A 24,472-nucleotide genomic window follows, 5' to 3' on the forward strand; every position below is an offset into this window, starting at 1 on the left:
CCTTAAACTACAGCCATAACTACTCTTGTGGGTATGCCTTTAGTGGCCTCCTTTAACTTCACTCACTTACTGTATATCTAGCATAGAATAATATGCAACATATCTTAAGCTTTTAATTGTTTATGCTATTACTTTTAAGTCACAATGAAAATGTCTATATGTTTAATTTGACTAAATGGACACATATTAAGTGGTCATTTTATTCCTAAGCAGCTACACGTGTTTAGTGGCCACATGTCTTATGTTTTTCAGCAAAAAGTAACTTACTGTGTACTTAAATCTGACTTACAATTCACTATGTCATTTACTAGGTATTACACTAAGAAGTCAATTGTATTGAGGTACATGTATCACGCTGCTTTCAAGGCTAATTAATATAATTAAAAACAAAACGCACTTGCCGATTTAATTAAATATGATTTTTTTGGCACAACCTTTCAATGACACAGCCATATCAAATGCCTAAATGTTTATGTCCATCACTAAGGAAGCTACCTTATGACGTCATAGATGGCATTTTGACGTCATATTTTTCCTTACTTATCTAAAACAATTCTGCATAAGTATGTTTATGCTGTTAAAGGGCTAAGCATCCATAATATAGAATATCAAAGTATCATTCAAGTATGCAGATAGAAGAATAAGCCCGCTAAGTATATTACCGATTTACATATTTACGATGTGTAAGGGATGACTACATATAAAGAGTAGTACTAGGATAAGTGTTGATGGTCCGATTGTAATACAGTCACTGTTATAATACTATTTTACATTCCGAATTAATTGCCTTTTCATGTCACCTTAAATAACACGAATGTCAATTTCATTCAGGAAATGAACATAGATTCAATTATTGTTGTTTCTAACATCATTAATAAATACATTACTGTTTGATACATGTGTCACCTCTCATAAGTTATATTATTCTTTAATGAAACTTGACGCTAAAGAAACCATAGGAGTCACTCTTAATGTCAATAAAACATATCAAATAACAACATAGAATAATAAAGTTATCCACAAAGAAACGACTGAGATTAAGGATAAACCAGTAATTTGATGTTTATTTGAATGTACAGCGACGACATTATTTTGATTTCCTTTCAATTATCTTTTAGAAAGCCTTTCCGTTATGGACACTGTTAGCACAAATGTTATTGACACACTTTTGTAAACACTTAAAGTTGGAATACAGTGATAATGTACGTCGTTTTTGACTCATTGTAATATTTCTTAATTTATTAATATGCATCAACAACAATAAAAAAGAATGATAAGCATAAATGGATTAACATTTTTTTGGCGTGGCTCAAATCCGAAGATATTCCGTTTTATGAGCTTTTTAAGCTTAACGAATCGAAGATCGAGCGATATTTAGGTGCACAATATCAGATAGACCGTCATGATTTCCAATTTTGGTCTGAATTCCAGGTTTCGTTTACCGATTGTGATGATAATTATTTTTTCAAATCTTGGTACAAGCATTTTTGTGTCATGTAAATACATTACACAACTTCATTGATATGGTAAAGCACAAGAGAAGAAGTATGAATAAAACTACAATTCGGAACTCAAAATATATAAAACTTGAGTAAAATATGAACAAAGTAAAGTTTTACGCTGAGGTTTTTGAAATGGTACAATGATGATAAGACTATGTATTTTGTAAGGGAAAGCAACTGCTTCGTCAGCGACAACTGCCATATACATTTCGGTCAAATATGAAGTTACATCACGCACTCAAAATGATAACCAGGGAGGAGACAATGGAAAAAGGGAAACGCTGATTAGCATAAAAGACAATGAAATGTATGCTGCACAAGGAAATGTAATATTTCCAAAATGAGATATTGATGATCAAATCTATGTATGTCGAAGAAGCTGCGACACGTTCCACGAATCACTTTTCTTGTCTCCACATCATTTTGAGACTGATGTGTAATGTTATGAATTCGGATAAATGAGATAATAAATGTGATGATAAATGTTACGATAAATGTGATGAAAACTGTTACGATAAATGTTATGATAAATGTGATGATAAATGTGATGATAAATATTACGATAAATGTCATGAAAACTGTTACGATAAATGTTATGATAAATGTTACGATAAATGTGAAAATATATGTTAAAAACAGATTCCCACAGTTATTCCCATTCCATCTAAATACATAAAATTTTAAGAATCTTGTTGAGAATAGACATGGTCATTTGTTGGCATTTGCTTTGTATTTTTATGCTGTGGATGACCCGTGAGTGCAATATGTAGGTCACCCGTCATATAACATATGTACACATTTAACACTCCAAAAGTCAAGCTTGTTTGTTCTTTAATGACCATTTTGGTAATACAAATAGCTAATTATACAGCAAAATTGAGCGAGCTTCGTATTCGTATAAAACATGATAAACATCGGACAGATCTATCTAAGTTCAAAACACACACTGCTGTTTATTTTACCCACATAGCCTAGGGGTCATAGACTATTTTATCAATATCATCCTAGTATCTCTATTTAAAACGAAATATAATTAACTTCAAAGTCTGCCCAGATAAATAGAAAGGTCAACAACTGATAATGCAGTGTCTGATACTTTCACGTTGTTTGTTAACGCTAAGATCCGACAGGGTGAGAGTGCAGAGATACTATGGAAGTCATACTCTAGTCTTTTTATCTATATTTTGTTCGGACGGGAAACAACGCAAAGAGCAAATAATAAAACCTCACTATATTTCCATCATCTATCTAGTGGAAATGTTGTGTTATAAAGGGATGTCGCGATATTTTGAAGGAAATTCCGAATACTATCGATTTGAATAATACAAAAATGGCATCATGTCATCTTGGCAAATTAAACAAAAATCATTACCTTTAAACGTTACTGACAGTATTATGACAATAAACACACTTTTATTACAGTTTAAAATGATGTCATTCGATGTTTCCTCTCCACCTGATTAAAACTATTTTGAGAATGATGTGACTACGCCTTGACTGTACTGTACAGATTCGTTGTTTGTTTATTTGTGTACATCTTTTCTGTTTGGTTTGTGTTGTAGTTTGATTATAATGTATATTTGACTTATAGTTTAGACCTTTTACTTTTATGTTATAGTCACATGGTGACAAAGCGGTAGATGTTGTTTAATTTGTAGATGTTTTAATGTTAGTACAGGATAAAAAGGTATAGCCTAGGGTTTGTGTCTATGTACGTCAAGCAGGTCTAGTTTAGTTTTGTGCCTATGTACGTCAGACAGGTTTAGTTTTGTTTTGTTTGTCCTGTGCCTATGTACGTCAGGCAGGTTTAGTTTTGTTTGTCCTGTGCCTGTGTACGTCAGGCAGGTTTAGTTTAGTTTTGTTTGTCCTGTGCCTATGTAAGTCAGGCAGGTTTAGTTTAGTTTTGTGCATATGTACGTCAGGCAGGTTTAGTTAAGTTTGTTTGTCCTGTGCCTATGTACGTCAGGCAGGTTTAGTTAAGTTATGTGCCTATGTACGTCAGGCAGGTCTAGTTTAGTTTAGATTTGTGCCTAGGTACGTCAGGCAGGTTTAGTTTAGTTTTGTGCCTATGTACGTCAGGCAGGTTTAGTTTTGTTTTGTGCTTATGTACGTCAGGCAGGTTTAGTTTAGTTTTGTGCCTATGTACGTCAGGCAGGTTTAGTTTAGTTTTGTTTGTCCTGTGCCTATGTACGTCAGGCAGGTTTAGTTTTGTTTTGTGCCTATGTACGTCAGACAGGTCTAGTTTAGTTTTGTGCTTATGTACGTCAGGCAGGTTTAGTTTAGTTTAGTTTTGTGCCTATGTACATCAGGCAGGTTTAGTTTAGTTTTGTGTCTATGTACGTCATGCAGGTTTAGTTTTGTTTTGTGCCTATGTACGTCAGGCAGGTTTAGTTTAGTTTAGTTTTGCGCCTATGTACATCAGGCAGGTTTAGTTTAGTTTTGTGTCCATGTACGTCATGCAGGTTTAGTTTTGTTTTGTGCCTATGCACGTCAGACAGGTCTAGTTTAGTTTTGTGCTTATGTTCGTCAGGCAGGTTTAGTTTAGTTTAGTTTTGTGCCTATGTACGTCAGGCAGGGTTAGTTTAGTTTTGTGCCTATGTACGTCAGGCAGGTTTAGTTTAGTTTAGTTTTGTGCCTATGTACATCAGGCAGGTTAAGTTTAGTTTTGTGTCTATGTACGTCATGCAGGTTTAGTTTTGTTTTGTACCTATGTACGTCAGGCAGGTCTAGTTTAGTTTTGTTTGTCCTGTGCCTGTGAACGTTAGGCAGGTTTAGTTTAGTTTTGTGCCTATGTACATCAGGCAGATTTAGTTTAGTTTTGTGCCTATTTACGTCAGGCAGGTTTAGTTTAGTTAAGTTTTGTACCTATGTACGTCAGGCAGGTTTAGTTTAGTTTTGTTTGTCCTGTGCCTGTGTACGTCAGGCAGGTTTAGTAAAAATGTGTGCCTATGTACGTCAGGCAGGTCTAATTAAGTTTTGTTTGTCCTGCATGTTGTACCTATTTTACTATTTACTGTTAGGTTCCCGCGTTCTGTGTCTCGTGTTGTTAGTATGGGGAAAATACGATTGTCACGTGACAGTGTGTACCTGATGTTTGTGACCACGCTACCCGTTGACCGTTACATTTATCACTGACTGGTGAGGATGTATATAGTTAACCTACACTGTACATCTACAGGCTGACCGCCCCGATGACCAGAGGAATTATAAAGTGCTTTGAAATGACAGAAAGTCTTCGTATTTTATTGCCTTATACAAGAGTAATTGACCACTGTCCAAGAGATAGGGATCACTTTGGAGGCAAATTAACGAAGAAAACCAGTTCAAGTTGTCTGTATTTAATGGGCAGGAAAGAACACCTTGTCACCCAACTACATATATATTTTAAGTTTTATTAGTATTATATATACTTTATCAGTACTTGTATTACTACATATACTTCATGTGTACGTTGTATGTACTTTATATAAAAAAAACACACATTGATATGCATTGTAATAAAAACCTGCTGACACGTAACTGATTGTAATGCTGTAAATCTAATGACACGTATATCATTGTAATATTTGTCGAGTCAAAATCTTAATTCATGTCTACCCCTTCCGGTGCCCCCGAAGAAATTTGTAGAGCGCGTGGACGACCAATTACGACCCGACGTATCCTATTGTCAAACCTGGACAATAAGGTATATCAGTTGGAACAAACGGTTATTATATTCCTTTGTATAGAGCTGTAGTATAGGTATGGTAGCAGAGCTCTCCGGTCATTTAAAGCCTGCATTGGTTAACCTGATATGCAACACGTATTGTTTAAGCTATACTGATGAAAATGTAGGCAAAACATTTATTTTGAGAAATATAATTTTGATATTATCAGGATTAAGAAAACGTTAAAAACAATATTCTATTTGTCAGTTTCTAATCATTCCGATTACGAATTCAATGTAGTATGCACCTGTGTAAGTCAAAAGTTCATTTTCTTTTTCTTTTGAGAAAAGGTCTAGATGACTGCAAGTATACCATTTGTTATGGTCGTTCAAGATCATTTTTAGTTTTAAGATGATTTTTGTAAGATTTTATAGTTCTCTACAGAGCTATATAATGCCTGAGTTGAACGACTGTCATTTAGTTTGAAGTGCAATATTCTAACTTATCAAACCGTACCCTAAACAATGGTAGATAATTGAATGTGTCACAAACTAACGATACACACAGTATGGCAAAGGTCACCGCTGTTGTTTTATACACTGGATCAGATATCTACATGGTGTGCTGGTTTATAGTACATCGTCATATAATCATGAATGGTTCCACACACATCATGCAGACCGTTGTAGGTCAGTTAGGACCTGTACTTGGCACATACATTTATAATGATATCAAAGATCATAATTTTTCAATTAACAAAGTATGATATTTATACAGAGATAGATATGTACCTGGGGTTGATCTAACATGTACCTGTAGGATATTCAAAGCTGTGAAATCGTTCAATGTTTAAAGTTATCAGTTTAAAAGCATTGAACTTAGAGACACTGTTTTATTCAACGAATATCTTGTTGATTGAATATGTTAACTGCAATCCGTCAGGACATTGAGGACTGTTTTCTTCGTGTAATGTGAAGCTATGCTTTGTTGCCTAACTATTGGACGTGTGTTGATTATACCACATTACTGAGCTGTCCATCTGTTATGAATTAGTCCAGTTCCTCTCGGAATTATATTTCTACCGTGTCGGATATTATTACAAGGACAACGAATATTGACCAGCATCACGAACCTGCAGCCATGATGGAAACACTTTCTTTTCGACCACGGTCGCTCAAGGCCTATAATCTGAAGGCGTACCAGCTATCATTAACGGTAAAACGCTGTACGTGTGTCATGATTAGACTGAGGGTTGGTATGGGTGCTTCATTCTTTTGTTATTCAACTGATCTTTTACGTGACAAGGTGGGTGACTCTGCTGGTGATATATCCGTTCCCGTGCTGAGTTTGGCTGTAGCCGTGCTGCTTGAATTTTTTCTGGCAGTGTCTATGGGTATAACTATCTGTTGTAGTTACAATTTGTAAATTTTGTAACGTTATGAAGCGTTTTATAGGTATATTTCTATTTTCATTATATTTTATATGTTTCTGAACACTTTAGATATAGATGTTCATTCTGTTAACCTTAAGTACCACTGATGAACCCTCAATAGAAGAAATGACCTTATCGTGTGAAAGGTTCGTTTTGTTCACACCGTCTGTTTATACACAATTTAGTCCCCTTTGCCCAAGGATGCCCAGGGCAAAATCTAGTTTCAATCCCTCTAAGGGTACATAAGAACAAGGTCAACTCAACTGGATCTTTATGTCTATTTAAGGTAAAGCTTCTGGAATAAAGTAGCCCTGTGTTACAAACCTGGTAATGGAAACTTTACCCAAATTTTGTATTCAGTAAACAAAACTTTAACCAAAAACTTAGCATTGTGTCGAAATATGTCTGTAGAGATCTACAGGAAAGAAACACACAACAGAAAGGTTTATCTCGAGGATTTTTCACACTTGGATTTTTTGTTAATCAGGCTTTGAATAAATGGTCCATGACTTCATTTCTGGATTTTTAATTGGGAATTATTGGTCTTTCCTTTTCTTAACTTTTAGATGCTTGCTTGAGGTGTTTTTGTTGTCTTTCGTATTGCACTGCATATACGAAAATATATGTAAAGTCAAAATTGACACAGCTCAAATAGTGGATGTTATTATTTAAATTGTTTTTGTCTTGGAATAAGACTTTATTGTATTTGATGTATTTTAATATATCTTCACTGTCGTTAGTGTAAAACTAAAATCAATCCATACACCTTATGAATATAGGATAAATATCTATTTTCCAAAACGTACAACAGTGTAATTTATTTCTAATATAAGTCAATAGTGGAAATAGGTTGGTCATATTGACATCAGGCATAACTGTAGAGAACACAGGTAAAACAAACCTAATCACCACTTCAGGGGGTCTAGCACTACGGGATTACCTGTACTCTAAACGTATTACACTACCAGCTTTAACGTACTGAATACCTAGTGCACTGACAAGGCTGTAACCTCTATTCACAATTGGGGAGTGGGCTTGGGGAGGGGGGTCGCGGTGACAATTCGCCTTTTATTAAAATAAAGCAGCGCTTGTTAGCTTTGCCGACGAAACAAAGCGCCGTTATGAATGTAAAACGGCGTGTTTTCTCTCTCTGCCTTGGTGAAAATTGGAAAAGCTAAATTATCCCTAATCAGGAACCCATATACATTTGAAAGGGGTTTTTTTCCGTTTATATAATAGACCTTTCTCCTACACTTTAGTCGGTCCCAACACAATGTTACTTTTGTGATTTCACGGAGTAAAGAAATATCATTCTTCAACGCCATGCCATAGTATTTAATTTGTAATATAGTAGAAATTGAATTCATGATCAGTTATGAATCATTGTGTTACTTTATACCACTTACCAGTTACGTTATACTTCTGTATCAGTTACCATAGATTATCAGTTCGGTAATGCTCGTGAAAAAGTTAAGAACTGTCAGTGCAGCAAAGCTTTTTTTGAGTCAGTGAAGTAACACTATTGCTTGAAGACTTCATCAGTCTTTCGTGGGTCAAACATCATTGTTACTATAAGTCGAGTACGAATCGAACTTATTTTATTATCAATACGTGGTTATGGTCATAACATCTGTTCGACGGTCGTAGTAAATATGATGCTGCAACTTGAAGTTTGATGTTGTTGTCTGAATGTTTAAACTGTAAATTCTAGTACACTCACCATACGAAGCAAATATAGAAATGGTATTGGACCAAAATAGTGTTACACATAGAAGATTTCAGCAATAATAATAAAGCTGACTTGACAACCATACCAATAGATACACCAAACAAGAACAGTTTACGGGGAAAAAAATGGTTGTGTTCTTGGGTGTGGAATACCGCGATTGTATGTCTAAATAATAAATGTATATTTGGTTACAAATGAAGAGGCTGTTTTCAGGGAATCTAGTTTGTTGGCCATTGAAATAAAACAAGTTTTAAAAAATATGTTAATTTACAATAGAGATTTAGAACCAAATCAGAGGGTCAAATCTCATGTAAAAAATACTCCAGAGGGTCTACACCCAAGGGTCTACACCCAAGGGTTTACACAGGAAACCCTATTGTTCACCAGGTGCACCAAATAAATGTGTTACAACATCGACTAACACGATACTTAAATGGTCGCATCATTGCATCGTTCAAAAACGTGAGGGTGACAGTTACAGTGATTATGCAAAATTAAATAATAAAGTTTCTGACATGTTTTCTGTATCGTTTTAATCAAGACTAAAGTCTAACAACAGCCGATCACGTTTCTATTCCATAAGGCGGTTCAGCACTGTTTATTTAAAAGTGCTCCCCATATGGGAACATCTAATTAAAAATTAAAAAAAAGTGATCATGTATTTATGTATATATCTGAAAAAAGTATTGTTCCTAAATCTTGCTTGTGACGTAGCATCGAGACTACAATGTGTATCATACAAACTGACTGGTGACCGTCACAGTCTACCTTGTACGTGTATCACAGAACATGTATCGTGGGACCTGTCTAGTGATCCGTCACAGTCTCCCTTGTACGTGTATCACAGAACATGTATCGTGATACCTGTCTAGTGATCCGTCACAGTCTTCCTTGTACGTGTATCACAGAACATGTATCGTGAGACCTGACTAGTGATCCGTCAGTCTACCTTGTACATGTATCACAGAACATGTATCGTGGGACCTGCCTAGTGATCCGTCAGTCTACCTTGTACGTGTATCACAGAACATGTATCGTGGGACCTGACTAGTGATCCGTCAGTCTACCTTGTACGTGTATCACAGAACATGTATCGTGGGACCTTTCTAGTGATCCGTCACACTCTACCTTGTACGTGTTTCACAGAACATGTATCGTGGGACCTGTCAAGTTATCCGTCAGTCTACCTTGTACGTGTTTCACAGAATATGTATCGTGGGACCTATCTAGTGATCCGTCACGGTCTACCTTGTACGTGTTTCACAGAACATGGATCGTGGGACCTGTCTAGTGATCCGTCAGTCTACCTTGTAAGTGTTTCACAGAACATGTATCGTGGGACCTATCTAGTGATCGGGCACACTCTACCTTGTACGTGTTTCACAGAACATGTATCGTGGGTCCTGTGTAGTGATCCGTCACAGTCTACCTTGTACGTGTTTCAAAGAACATGTATCGTGGGACCTGTCTAGTGAACCGTCACACTCTACCTTGTACGTGTATCAAAGAACATGTATCGTGAGACCTGTCTAGTGATCCGTCACAGTCTGCCTTGTACGTGTTTCACAGAACATGTATCGTGGGTCCTGTGTAGTGATCCGTCACAGTCTACCTTGTACGTGATTCGCAGAATATGTATAGTGAGACCTGTCTAGTGATCCGTCACAGTCTACCTTGTACGTGCATCACAGAACATGTATCGTGGGACCTGTCTAGTGATCCGTCAGTCTACCTTGTAAGTGTTTCACAGAACATGTATCGTGGGACCTATCTAGTGATCGGGCACACTCTACCTTGTACGTGTTTCACAGAACATGTATCGTGAGACCTCTCTAGTGATCCGTCACAGTCTACCTTGTACGTGTTTCAAAGAACATGTATCGTGGGACCTGTCTAGTGATCAGTCAGTCTACCTTGTACGGGTTTCACAGAACATGTATCGTGGGACCTGTCTAGTGATCAGTCAGTCTACCTTGTACGGGTTTCACAGAACATGTATCGTGGGACCTGTCTAGTAATCCGTCAGTCTACCTTGTACGTGTTTCACAGAACATGTATCGGGGGACCTGTCTAGTGATCCGTCACAGTCTAACTTGTACGTGTTTCACAGAACATGTATCGCGGGACCTGTCTAGTGATCCGTCACAGTCTAACTTGTACGTGTTTCACAGAACATGTATCGGGGGACCTATCTAGTGATCCGTCACAGTCTACCTTGTACGTGTTTCAAAGAACATGTATCGTGGGACCTGTCTAGTGAACCGTCACACTCTACCTTGTACGTGTATCAAAGAACATGTATCGTGAGACCTGTCTAGTGATCCGTCACAGTCTGCCTTGTACGTGTTTCACAGAACATGTATCGCGGGACCTGTCTAGTGATCCGTCACAGTCTAACTTGTACGTGTTTCACAGAACATGTATCGGGGGACCTGTCTAGTGATCCGTCACAGTCTAACTTGTACGTGTTTCACAGAACATGTATCGTGAGACCTGTCTAGTGATCCGTCACACTCTACCTTGTACGTGCATCACCGAACATGTATCGTGAGACCTCTCTAGTGATCCGTCACAGTCTACCTTGTACGTGTTTCACAGGACATGTCTCGTGGCACCTGTCTAGTGATCCGTCAAAGTCTACCTTGTACGTGTATCACAGAACATGTATCTTGGGACCTGTCTAGTGATCCGTCACACTCTACCTTGTACGTGCATCACCGAACATGTATCGTGAGACCTCTCTAGTGATCCGTCACAGTCTACCTTGTACGTGTTTCACAGAACATGTATCGTGGGACCTATCTAGTGATCGGGCACACTCTACCTTGTACGTGTTTCACAGAACATGGATCGTGGGACCTGTCTAGTGATCCGGCAGTCTACCTTGTACGTGTTTCACAGAACATGGATCGTGGGACCTGTCTAGTGATCCGTCAGTCTACCTTGTAAGTGTTTCACAGAACATGTATCGTGGGACCTATCTAGTGATCGGGCACACTCTACCTTGTACGTGTTTCACAGAACATGTATCGTGGGTCCTGTCTAGTGATCCGTCACAGTCTACCTTGTACGTGTATCACAGTACATGTATCGTGGGACCTGACTAGTGACCCACATAGTCTACAGCCTATTCGTTTAAGATGCATTTCAAGACAAACATTTCCTTTAAGTTTACAAGCGTTTTAAACACTGACATAGCAGATTTATGTATTCTTCAATTTGTTGTTTTGTTGCGTCAAAATAAACAAATACATTTATTACAATCACTTTTTACCTAAAGGTAGCTTATGTGTGAGATGCATGTCAAAATGTTTGCATATAATCAGCTGATCTTAGCAGCCGATTATATATTGCTGTCAAACTGTCTCGCACTAATTTGTATTCTATTGTAGCAGTGATGCTGTCAATCAGCTGCTATACCGTCACTACACCATAATATCGCTATAATAATCAGACTTGTCTCGTCTCTATAACAAACAAACAATTGATTACACTTGATAACAAATTCCCGTGTGTTTGTTAATACCTCCTTGTAGATCAGATAGGGACGGTTAATAAAGTGTTATTTTTGAAGGGTTCATGCTCCTTTTTTTGTTAGGATACATCTAAACTATTCGTTTTTCTTGTTTGGTTTGAAAATCTTTCAAATAAAACCAGTTCCTTTGGTTTGGTTTGGTTTCGACATGAAGTTTGGACATTTTTCTTGATTATTGTCAATGTGATGTAAATATACTATAACTTGCTATTCTATAACAAGCATTAAAAACATTAAAAGTTCCAAAAATAATATACATGTTATTCGATAACAAATATCCCACATATTCATTCGAATGAAAAGATACAGATACATTCTTACCTCCAAACCTCAGCTAAAATTAACAAGGAGTTAGGAACAATATGTTAATAGGACTACAATAAAATAACAAACATCTGATATAATTTAAATGCTAACGAGTGGTTGAGACAAATAAAATTATGTGTTTTGAAGATTTATTTTGCTTTAAAAACCTATGCTTCTCATTGGCAGCACTTTGAATGATTCACTAACCATTGTCTAGGACGACCAACCTGGTGATACCGGAGGCCTGGATTTCTAAATAAAATATGATGTAATTTTATTTTTAACAGACTATTGGGTAGGATTAGAGTTTTAGTTTATCAGTCCAGAATTTTGTGTGGTACAAGTACGTTGTAGTGTTTGCTTTGATATGATCTATAGAACGGGCGCGTCTTTTCTTTGATTGGAACAAAAATGAGTAATATTTATTTTAAATAAAAGTTCTTATCGTTGGATAAAATACATTTTAGATTTATCAAGGAATATACCTACATAGATTGCGCTTCACAGTTGTCGTTTTGTTCTTGTAATTGTTACAAATTACCTTTAAATTTGTACCTGCCAGTATCAGATAAAAAATCTGTTGATATATATTCAGACAAGACGAGGTCTATTTTCATATCATATTTCCAATAAATTCATTCTTACATTGATCAAAAATAATAAATCCATGATCAAATGACCGATTGGAAAGTCTTGATATGGATCCATGATATTCGATGAGAATTCCTTAAACGTATTACGATATATAATTTGAAACATCAAATATATATTTTTATCACTACTTTGTTTGCTGTATGAGACAAATTTATCTTCGTGCAAACATTTTTAATCATCTAAACTTTGGTTGAAATATATATATAATATATCATATGTAATAAGATACGTATTTATTTTTGTGTGACATTCTCTTTTTTTCTGTTCGAATGCGACGACGTTTATTTGGAGCAGGAGTCATATTTGAGTTTAAGTCGATACAGAATAGCGCCCAGAAGTGCACGTGATGCTGATATTTTGATATAAAAGTTACATTAAGTAGTGTATATTATAATAACATATGTATTAGTCCTGAGACTACCAATAGCTTTCGAGTGTATTTGTTTTAATGTTAAGACAATATATAACCATTTTTTATCTTCCACATTTGATTTTGCAACACAAGCAAACAATGGGAAGTATGACGTGACAATAAGACAATAATTTACATGACGTTATTATTCTACAATAAAGTGAACTCACATTTTATTTAGTAGGTAACATAATGCAAGTCATATGTTAAATAAAGACACAAAAAATCAATCAGGTTTCTTAACGATTGATTAGTCCATCCTTAGTAGAGAGTCGGGGTTGTCTTCAATCCAGATCCCTTACGGGTAGATTCCCTATCTCAAGCCAAACATATTCTTACATTATGATTGAACGGTACCTTTATGCAAAATTACCACATATATTATGTACTTAAGCGTTGCCATCTGATATTGGCTTGCCAATGAACATTCTTAAAAGGCGTTTACCTATCAGAAAACTGACTGAGTTCTATAATAATGACTGTGTGTCGTCGATGAAACAATATTGATGAAACATAACTCAAAAAATGTACCTTTTGAGGAATGATTTTTCGAAATCAAACCCGTGAACTGAGGTGAAATGTGAAATGTAAAAAAAAACCACCAATGGCGTCATGAAGTAGATAAAGTGTGGTTGGGTGAAATAATGTACAATCAACACTCAGACATTGAATCTTTCCTATGTTGACTCTGTGTTAGTTTATTTATGTTTAGTGGGTTCTTTTTGCATTTTTTTCCGTTTATTTGTGTTCTTTTGCAGTCAGTCAGTCGATGGACAAACTTATGCCTATTAGATCATCAATGATTGAATTAATTGTTTTTCCTTTTTTCAGTCAATCCACGAACAACACGACACATATACAGACAACGATAACGATGACAAATACACAGTGGCCAGTACAGGCTCTACGGCCTTTACCCTGGGGTCTAATTACACGACCGGAACAGACAACTTCATCCCTGTGTCACGGCTGAGTAAACATAGTTTTAAACTACGGACCACATCAAGCTTTCCCAGTATACTGAACCTCTATCAGCATCCGATACTGGAGGAGGTAACTACACACAAAGTACAATGTTTAAAGGGAGACTGAAACCTTCATTAGAATTAAAAAGTTATATAGCTAAATCACATATGAAGCTAAGACTATACCATTTTTAAATACGCAGCCCTTCTTTCCTCCGTATCCCTCTTGCACCCTCCCCTTTATTTTCTTTAAGTCTTAATGCATCGATACTCTGTACTTATTTTCGAATCCTTGCATTATGAATATCATTTGTATCACCTGTAATATATTTACAATATAATAAAGTTTAAACTGAATATGTTAACGATATGCACTGGACTGTTACACGATTTAATGTGATTTAGAAGCAGTTTAACCATTAGCACAACTGTACACTGCTAACGATGTAGTCAATGTACCCGAGTCAAATAAAATTACCAAAATGATTTGAGCTGACTGTGTTTATCCTGATGTCGGCTACACATAAATATGTTAGTTTTATAACAGTATGCAATGAGTAATAAAAAAAGCCTTAGTATTTTATATGCATTGTTTTGTTAATAAGGGAGGCGATAAAAACGACCTTATCGTCAAAAGACATGGCGGGCGTCGACGACATATGCAACAGTCAAAGAGAGGTACAGAAAAAGGAAAGGTGGACTGGGATCAAGTCATAGAATCACGCACAAAACAGGAAGTATGTATATCGTGATTGATGTTCTGAATACTACCATGCGCCAAAACCTTAATTGTTGTGTTGTCGATTTGCACTCAGATATATGACATATATTATTAGTTAAACCAGTCGCTTTTGCTCTAAAGAAATACTTATGTCTCAGTTATTGTCAAACTGAATTCTTAAACAAATAATACATGTCTTAAAAATAAGTATCAAACTATTGATCAGTAAATTTACGTCAAACTATAGTCTCACTATTGCCCTGAAAATGGTTATAATTTAAACGAGGGGAAACAAAATCGGTTTGTTTTTTGCGATAATCGTACAAAAAGTCTCAGATATTTCAATATGCCATTAACGATCTTGGAAATAAACGTTAACATATCTATGGAACGAGGCATAACTCAACTTCAGTGTATGTCTGCTTACATTTAACATAAACTACATTGGTTACAGCTGCTAGGTTATTGTCAATACAGATTATATCATTGTCCACGCCTTAATCAAATTGTATAGAGTGTTGTCCTGCCTTTCTCATTTTATGAAAGTAACAATTGTATATTGCTTTCTTCTATAAATACTTGTTTATGATAATCATTTTATGATCTTTTTGGGTCGTTATTGTAATGATTTGCTTTATGTTTGACGTTAAAACAGCTTCCTGGAGAACAATAATGCATTACAAATATATTATAGTATAGTTATTTTGAGTACGAGTTCCTTTCAATATTTTATGTCAACGTATCTGTGTTGCTATGCTATTATTTTCCTAATCGTTCGAAGGATGTGTGCAGACTTAACCTATAAGTTGATATATGTATGTTTATAGGGGTACAATATAAAAGTAAGTTGTCCTAACGCTTTTTGTCTTTCCTACTTTAACATGTATTTTATAGATATTGGCTATGATGTGGCTGTGTGAATGTTTACGTCAATATTTCTCTGTTTTACTCTTCCAGTCCAAGTTAAGGAATGATAAAAAGGGGGTTTAAAAAGGGGACTGGTATAAATTTTGACAAAATTTCTCCAAATTAAATATTCATACCGAGATACGTCATTGACTAAAAGACTCCAACCTTATAGAGAATGATGACTCTGTCGTACATTAAAAATATAGGAGATTTTGTAATGTTATTAAGCAGAAATTATGAAAGGTTTTTGTATAACTCGTTAATGATCATTAGCAGGCATAATCAACCTCACGTATCTGCTAGTCTTGATAAGTTGTATTGGAAAACGGTAGGATGTTTTTAAATGCTATGATGCTGATTTTGTCCAAAGCATTTGCGATAATTTAGTTAACGATCAAATATTCGCAACTTTAACATACTGATGATGAATAATTCCTTATCAAACACGTAACATGCATTAAGCTGACATTACAATGCCAGTTTTAAGTACTTATAGTATTAAAGAAGGAAATCACGTGAAATTTATAATCAAAGAAGTAAGAATATCTTAAAAGGTATTTAATGTTAATGAGCAAGTTAAATATGTTTACCTAGTATATGCGACACTTTATAAATTGTTTCCATATGATACAAGGGTACACTTAGCGCCCTATAAATTGTTTCCATATGATACAAGGGTACACTTAGCTTCCTATAAATTGTTTCCATATGATACAAGGGTACACGTAGCGCCCTATACATTGTTTCCATATGATACAAGGATACACTTAGCGCCCTATAAATTTTTTCCATATGATACAAGGGCACACTTAGCACCCTATAAATTGATTCCATATGATACAAGGGAACACTTAGCGCCCTATACGTTGTTTACATATGATACAAGGATACACTTAGCGCCCTAGAAATTGTTTCCATCTGATACAATGGTACACTTAGCGCCCTATCCATTGTTTCCATATGATTCGAGGATAAAATTAGCTCCCTATAAATTGTTTCCGTATGATACAAGGATACAGTTAGCGCCCTATGCATTGTTTCTATATGATACAAGGGTACCCTTAGCGCCCTATAAATTTTTTCCATATGATACAAGGATACACTTAGCGCCTTATAAATTAATAACGATGCGAGGATTCCAGTACCACTGTACATGTTATTCTATAAAGAATCAACAACAGGACTCTGAGTGTTAAACTGAAATAGGACCGGACCAAGATTCGAACCGTGGACATCCAGTCGTTATAACCTAACTCTAACTTACTGAGCTTCTCGGTCGAGTAGTCCCCTTGCCAAGTCGCCTTACAGTTCCTTGTATAACATCAAAAGAAGTTAAGGGGAAGTTACTGTGTGTGCGGGACCGTCAGTAGAACTCGCTAGTGTTTTGTCTGCAGTGGTATGGGGATCCTTAACTTAATGGTGAAGGCTGTTATCTAACTATTTATCTCCAACCCTTCAACTATTGTGTTTTATCTCCGTGTATTATTGGGCAAAGGGTATTGTATCGTTCTGGTGGAAGGTCTGGTGACGGATTAGATGTACCCACTCGTTACTCTGTGGCTTACTTCAGCTTGTATATATGTTAACTATTTTCTTAAAACGTTAAGTATTATGTAATTTCTGATAACCAACTTTAAAGGATCATTTGAAACATGAAGCAAGAATTTAAATTTTATCACATATATTTCATTATTAAATTTATTAACGAATCATGTGTTGATAAATAAAATACGGGTTCAGCACCAAACCTTCCTTTTCTATTCTTTAACTCGTATATATATCTATTGATGAAATCAAAACATGTTTAAAACACTAAAAATGGTGTTTTTGTTTTGTTTTATTACCACACGACAACATGAAGTACCGACAATATTCTTTATGTAATTTTCATACAATACTATCTTTATGATAATCTTTATATCGCAATAATTATAACATAATGTTTGTATAATAATATTTATATAATAATATAAAACTTAGAAAACGTGATGTGATCGATTAAAGTGGTTACATACGCGATGTGATCGGTTATAGTGGTAACATACATGATGTGATCGGTTATAGTGGTAACATACGTGATGTGATCGGTTATAGTGGTAACATACGTGATGTGATCGGTTATAGTGGTAACATAGTGATGTGATCGAGTATAGTGGTAACATACGTGATGTGATCGATAAAAGTGGTTACATACGCGATGTGATCGATTATAGTGGTAACATACGTGATGTGATCGGTTATAGTGGTAACATACGTGATGTGATCGGTTATAGTGGTAACATACGTGATGTGATCGGTAATAGTGGTAACATACGTGATATGATCGGTTATAGTGGTAACATACGTGATGTGGTCGGTAATAGTGGTAACACACGTGATGTGATCTGTTATAGTGGTAACATACGTGATGTGATTGATTATAGTGGTAACACGCATGTTGTGGTTGTGAAAATTTGTTTGAAAGAAGTGAATATGTTTGATAGAACTTAACAAGGTATGATTATATGATGATTGCATTCTAAGGCATATTGTGATGGTCAAGCTGTTGTTATACTTTTTACGTGCTAGTATGAACATCATGCATTTTCATATCAAAGGTTCATACAATATACAGTGTATATTTCGCTACGGTTGGCATGTGCATGTATAATTACGCTACTGTAAGATACACATTCCTTGTGTATTCCCAATACTTATCTTCTGTATGATCGAACGTATATCAGCTACACCATAGGCTACGTGTAATGATATATTTACACTGTACATGTATATGAATTCAAAGCGTATTAATATAACCAAGCGGTCACTATAGCCTCAGTTAATACACTACATTACTTCTTTAATTTATTATATTATTATCAATAGTATCCAAATAACTAAACCATTTCTAACGATGTAAATAACTTTCACCACAAAGTTTAGCTTATAAACACTTCTAAAACTAAATATAGCGGTTAACGTCATTTTAATGGAATGCATCACTTTTTATACATTTTCGATAATATTTTAAACATTCATTTTACATTTTCTTTGAATTTAAGAATTTTATTGGGTAGCTTTTTGGATGAATTCATACATATAAATAGGTAAAATATTAAATTAATTCCGATTTTTCTCATAAAATCAAATATCAAACCTCATAATACTTTCCTTGAACTTAAAAGTCTCTTTCATTTACATGTTGTTGACGTGTCCTTGTTTTAAATAATTCAAAAAACATTTCGAATTAACAAGGTTTCACCGATTTTAGTAAATTTAGACATATCTTAAAAACAATTCACTCTACACTAAATGACTTTTCAAAAGTAGAGCATTGTATTAATTTAGTATTATATGTTTTCAGCAAAGAGCTATACGAATCGAGGCAGTCGCTAGAGATCAAATGGAAAAATATGAAAAATACATAAAAAATTTGAAAGCTAAAGTCGAGATTCAACGAGAAGCACGCAAAAAGCAATACGAGGATCTAACAGAACGTCTGCGACAGAAGGAGGAAGAGGTACTAGTATTGTTTATTATAGCTTGTCAACAATGGGTAGTTGATTGTAAGTATTTATCTAACTCCAATTAATCTATTCCATGTGTTAGGATACATCTATACATTAAGGGTTTTTAAATGGGTCATAGTATATTGTAAACGTATCTCTCCAACAGCCACGAAAGGTTTCCTCACCTCAGACTCATTAGATCAACCTGCTGGGAGTTGGTAAACCTTGTTGGTTACCTACTAGTGGGTAACACCCTGGGCGTGATTTCATTGGTCAATCTTCTAGTTATGAAGTCATGTAACAATGCCTTGCGACGTCATCTTCCATTGTGACGTCAATGAACATGAAAATTGTTTCCAGGATGGGAAACGCGAATAACGTATTCCTAAAACGAAACATATGATTTTCTATATATATATATTGACGTTGTGGGAGAAAAAAGGTCCCCAAACTCGATGAAATAAACACCATGTCTTTATACATTTTGAAAATCAACTTACTCGAAATAGATAAACATTATAATCAACCACAACTCATTCATCTTATCACATTGATAGTACACTATACACATATTTAGAAGTAGAATAAAGTTATCTTTTACAAATGCAGCTGTAAAATTTTCTAAAACATAATAGCTGCTTAATGAAGTACATTTATGTTGACAAATGTGATAAATTTAGGAACTTGTTTCACTTGACACTCACATACTGTGAAATCAGATATTTTCGTGGGTCCAAATTTCGTGTTTTAAAATTGCAATTTTTTTTAAATAAATCGTGGGTTCATGAATTCGTTGGTTACGAGTTCAAACTCAAACGGAGAATTGCTTGAAGTCAAACTTGTAACTATTTCGTGGACCTATGAATTCTTGGATGAAGATTTTCCACGAAATCAACGAAATTAAAACCACAACATAAATTAGGGATTTCAGAGTATATCAATGAAATTATTACCGTTGTAAACTGTGCATTTACCTACTATCCAATAAATTATAATGCCTTGAATATATATATGAATAATGGCATCACGAAGTTTTCCAACGTGACGTCCGTCAGTATATTCCAATGAGGACACTTCACGAGTATTACGTTTATACGGTTGATAAGATATTTTTAAGATTTTCTAACTTTGGTTCTTTCATTCCAGGATAAAAAACGGCGATATCTTGTATTAAAAAGGCCTAAGATGGAATACGTCCATGACAGAAAATATCTCAAGAAACTTCCAAAATCTAAGTTTACAAAGGTTTGTTAAATAACACAAGTTGTCATATATTCCCGTGTTATTGTCGTTTGATTAAGAAGTTCATACATGTAACAAGGACGTATGATATTTCAAAACTTAAATGACATCAGGATTACATTTGAGTTATTTTTACTTACTGTGTGCAGGGTTTTAAATTTATGAACCTTAAACAACGGGGGAAAAAATAAAAAAAAGGATTTATATTTAAAACAATTTTGATGCTAGCTATATATTGATGCATCATTGATCTCTGAAAACGTAGTGGAAGTGTGTGTGTGTAGTTGAAGAAATGGGATGCATTTATGTTCTATTTAATGATTTAATTTATGTATCTATTTTTGATGTCTATTTATTTATTTTGTAAACCTGTAAGCTGATATAGTTGTAATATAATGTAATTTTGATTGAAGATGGTGCTGTTATCGGATGATCTTCAGAAGAAGGGAGTTTTACACACCAGAACAGATGTGGACCGATTTTGGAACGATTTCGGGAAATCTGGAATGGAAACCGATATTTTCGCTACAAAAGATCCCCTGAAAGAAGGTAGGGCATTCTGAACATATAAAATATGTTTTGTCTAATGACGTTATATGTGCTGTCTAATGACGTTATATGAATTGTCTAACGTCGTAATATGTATTGTCCAATGGCGTTATATGTATTGTCCAATGGCGTTATATATATTGTCTAATGACGTTTTATGTGCTGTCTAATGACGCAATATGTATTGTCTAATGTCGTAATATGTATTGTTCAATGGCGTTATATGTATTGTCTAATGACGTTATATGAATTGTCTAACGTCGTAATATGTATTGTCCAATGGCGTTATATATATTGTCTAATGACGTAATATGTACGATCTAATGATATAAATTGTACTGTCTAATGACGTTATATATATTGTCTAATGACGTAATATGTCCTATCTAATAACGTATTATGTCCTGTCTAATGAAGTAATATGTCCTGTCTAATGACCTTATATGTATTGTCTAATGACGTTATATGTACTGTTTAATGACGTCATATGTACTGTCTAATGACGTAACATGTTCTGTCTAATGACGTAATATGTTCTATCTAATGATGTAATATGTACGGTCTAATGACGTAATATGAACTGTCCAATGGCGTGATATGTACGGTCTAATGACGTAATATATATTGTTACACCTCAAGTGAATTTCTAGCTATTTGATTGGTTGGGAGAAAATTAAACAAAAATCTCTGTCACCTTCCCAAAATACATTGGTTTAAAATTTGATATTGCCATGAGACAGTGAAAAATATCACATGCGCGAAAAATGTGCGTTCACCGCTCCGTTTCCCCACCGTGATGGTCACAAGAACGTTTGACGGCAACAGCCAATATTATCAAGCGCCGGTGCGATAGCGATTGTAAACAGCAGACTATCAACAAACAGGATGTCATTATCGAGGTTTGCTGCCGTTTCTGAGCTACAAAGACTTTTGGTGTAAAAAAATAGATATGACATTCATTAGCAGGTGACAGTGATTATTGTCAACCCTCAAACACCCATTGTCACCCTCTGCTTCGCCTCGGGTGACAATGGTTTTCTCGGGTTGACAATATTCATTGTCATCTGCTAATGAATGTCATATTTATATACTGTCCAAAGACGTAATATGTACGGGTCTAATGAAGTAATATGTACTGTCCAATGACGTAATATGTACGGTCTAATGACGTAATATGTTCTGTCTAATGACGTAATATGTACGGTCTAATGACGTAATATGAACTGTCCAATGGCGTGATATGTACGGTCTAATGACGTAATATATACTATCCAAAGACGTAATATGTACGGTCTAATGACGTAATATGTACTGTCCAATGACGTAATATGTACGGTCTATTGTCGTGATATTTACTGTCTAATTACGTTATATGTACCATCTAATGACGTAATATGTATTGTTACACCTCAAGTGAATTTCTAGCTATTTGATTGGTTGGGAGAAAATTAAACAAAAATCTCTGTCACCCTCCGAAAATACATTGGTGTTAAGGGGCGCGGGTGATATTGCCATGAGACAGTGAAAAATATCACATGCGCGAAAAATGTGCGTTCACCGCTCCGTTTCCCCACCGTGATGGTCGAAAGAACGTTTGACGGCAACAGCCAATTTTATCAAACGCCGGTGCGATAGCGATTGTAAACAGCAGACTATCAACAGACAAGATGTCATTATCGAGGTTTGCTGCCGTTTCTGAGCTACAAAGACTTTTGGTGTAACAAAAAAGATATGACATTCATTAGCAGGTGATAGTGAATATTGTCAACCGGAGAAAACCATTGACACCGGAGGCGAAGCGGGGGGTGACAATGGGTGTTTGGGGGTTGTCAATATTCACTGTCACCTGCTAATGAATGTCATATTTATATACTGTCTAACGACGTAATTAGTATTGTCTAATGCCGTCATTAGAGGTTATTTCTCAAATAGTATTCCTACTCCCATATTATTTCACAAACAGGTGTAAAATAAAGTGCATATTAAGCATTCGATTAGTAATGGTCCATTTGAATTTACGTGACGTGTTACCAATGAAAAACATAGTGTTCATCAGAACGGGTTTTGTAGGTATGTTGAAGATAAAAGCGAGATACAGAACGTTTAACATATGTAAACAATGTTAATCCACAAACTGATTCTGTTTGTAATTAAGTCAAACTACAAACAAGGAAAGTTAATGTTGTGTGTTTCTGTTGTGCTTATACCACGTTTTATCTAAACAATTCATGTTTTGTTTCATCATTATAAGCCGCATTTGAGAATCCCTTTAACGTAATAACCTGATTTGAAAATTCAGCTGGCTTAGTAATGTTCAAAACTTTAATGTATAAATGTTATTGCAAGCATTTGTTTTCTCTCTCAGTTCAAGAATCAAATGAATGGATAGGGCGACGACTTCCGGGCCCGCCCCCTCCCAGGAAGGACACATATGGAAATAAGGGCTATCCCCTTCCACCTCTCATCAGCAAAAAGAAAAAGAAAAAACAAAAGCCAATGGAAGAATCAACAGGGCAAGGAGGAACTATGAACGCGCCAAGCATTCACATAGAGGGTGACGCTGAGGATACCGAGAATTGAACTAGCAATGTATAACGTTATTAAATTGTAGACTCAGACTTTTTTCTTGTATAGAATAAAGCCTTTTGGTAATGGTGACATTGCTGATTTTGCATTCAGCATCTCACACGATCGGACCGGATTATCAAAGTTGTGGGAAATATTGTGGAAGTGCTTAACAATACAAAACACAGTCAACCCCACTCGTCTATGACCTTTATTCAAATTATTCGACTACCAACAAAAACTGGTCAAACATCATTATCTTGGTATGTTATTACTGATGTCCTTTTTGTTTTGTAAAAACTTTTTACAAGTGTTTAATTGAGACAACTTTGAGATTGTCATGATGCGAGAGGATTATGATAACATTAAAAATGTAATGATATAAAATCTTGGTACATTATATGACATAAAGATATAATAATCCACGCTGGTCCTATCAAAGAAATAACACGTATAATGCTGTGGTAAGACCATTGTTTCCTGTGAGTACAATGTAAATCATTAGTTCTGGTAGGTACTTGTTTCTGTAGGAACAATATCTACAACTTAATAAATCTTATATTTTTCAAAGATACTCGATATAGGCGCATGCTTTGAACAACTTTAATTTATCCATTTATATATTTTTTTAATTTCACTGTTTCTTATAACTGATTTATTAACATTTAATTGAAAGTTCTCAATTTTTTATAGTAAACGTATCATAAACGCGATGTATATTTTCAGTTTTTTAATTTAATATTGTCAAAAATCGACGGCAATGTATATAATAATCATTCGTATGGTATAGTGAACAGGGCTGCGTTTCTCGAGTGT

At 35.2% G+C, this 24,472-nt stretch overlaps 1 protein-coding gene across 4 annotated transcripts in view; it reads left to right on the top strand.

The window, feature by feature from the left end:
• LOC110465935 overlaps positions 1 to 24,097 on the top strand; it is a 33,491-nt gene extending 9,394 nt beyond the window's left edge. For 2 of the 4 annotated variants that reach the window (XM_021522121.1, XM_021522120.1), the window contains exons 2-8: positions 14,049 to 14,270; positions 14,788 to 14,919; positions 15,731 to 15,745; positions 19,156 to 19,311; positions 20,447 to 20,545; positions 20,956 to 21,091; positions 23,457 to 24,097. In XM_021522121.1, the coding sequence (XP_021377796.1) occupies positions 14,049 to 14,270; positions 14,788 to 14,919; positions 15,731 to 15,745; positions 19,156 to 19,311; positions 20,447 to 20,545; positions 20,956 to 21,091; positions 23,457 to 23,671 (975 nt within the window). In that variant the 3' untranslated portion in view covers positions 23,672 to 24,097. Of the gene's footprint in view, positions 1 to 6,270; positions 6,365 to 14,048; positions 14,271 to 14,787; positions 14,920 to 15,730; positions 15,746 to 19,155; positions 19,312 to 20,446; positions 20,546 to 20,955; positions 21,092 to 23,456 lie in introns of those variants that run through there. The other 2 variants (XM_021522118.1, XM_021522119.1) reach the window with 2 other exon arrangements.
• The last annotated feature ends 375 nt before the right edge of the window (positions 24,098 to 24,472 follow it).

Source organism: Mizuhopecten yessoensis, unplaced genomic scaffold, assembly GCF_002113885.1.
Source record: "Mizuhopecten yessoensis strain PY_sf001 unplaced genomic scaffold, ASM211388v2 scaffold11107, whole genome shotgun sequence".
NCBI classification, from domain to species: domain Eukaryota; kingdom Metazoa; phylum Mollusca; class Bivalvia; order Pectinida; family Pectinidae; genus Mizuhopecten; species Mizuhopecten yessoensis.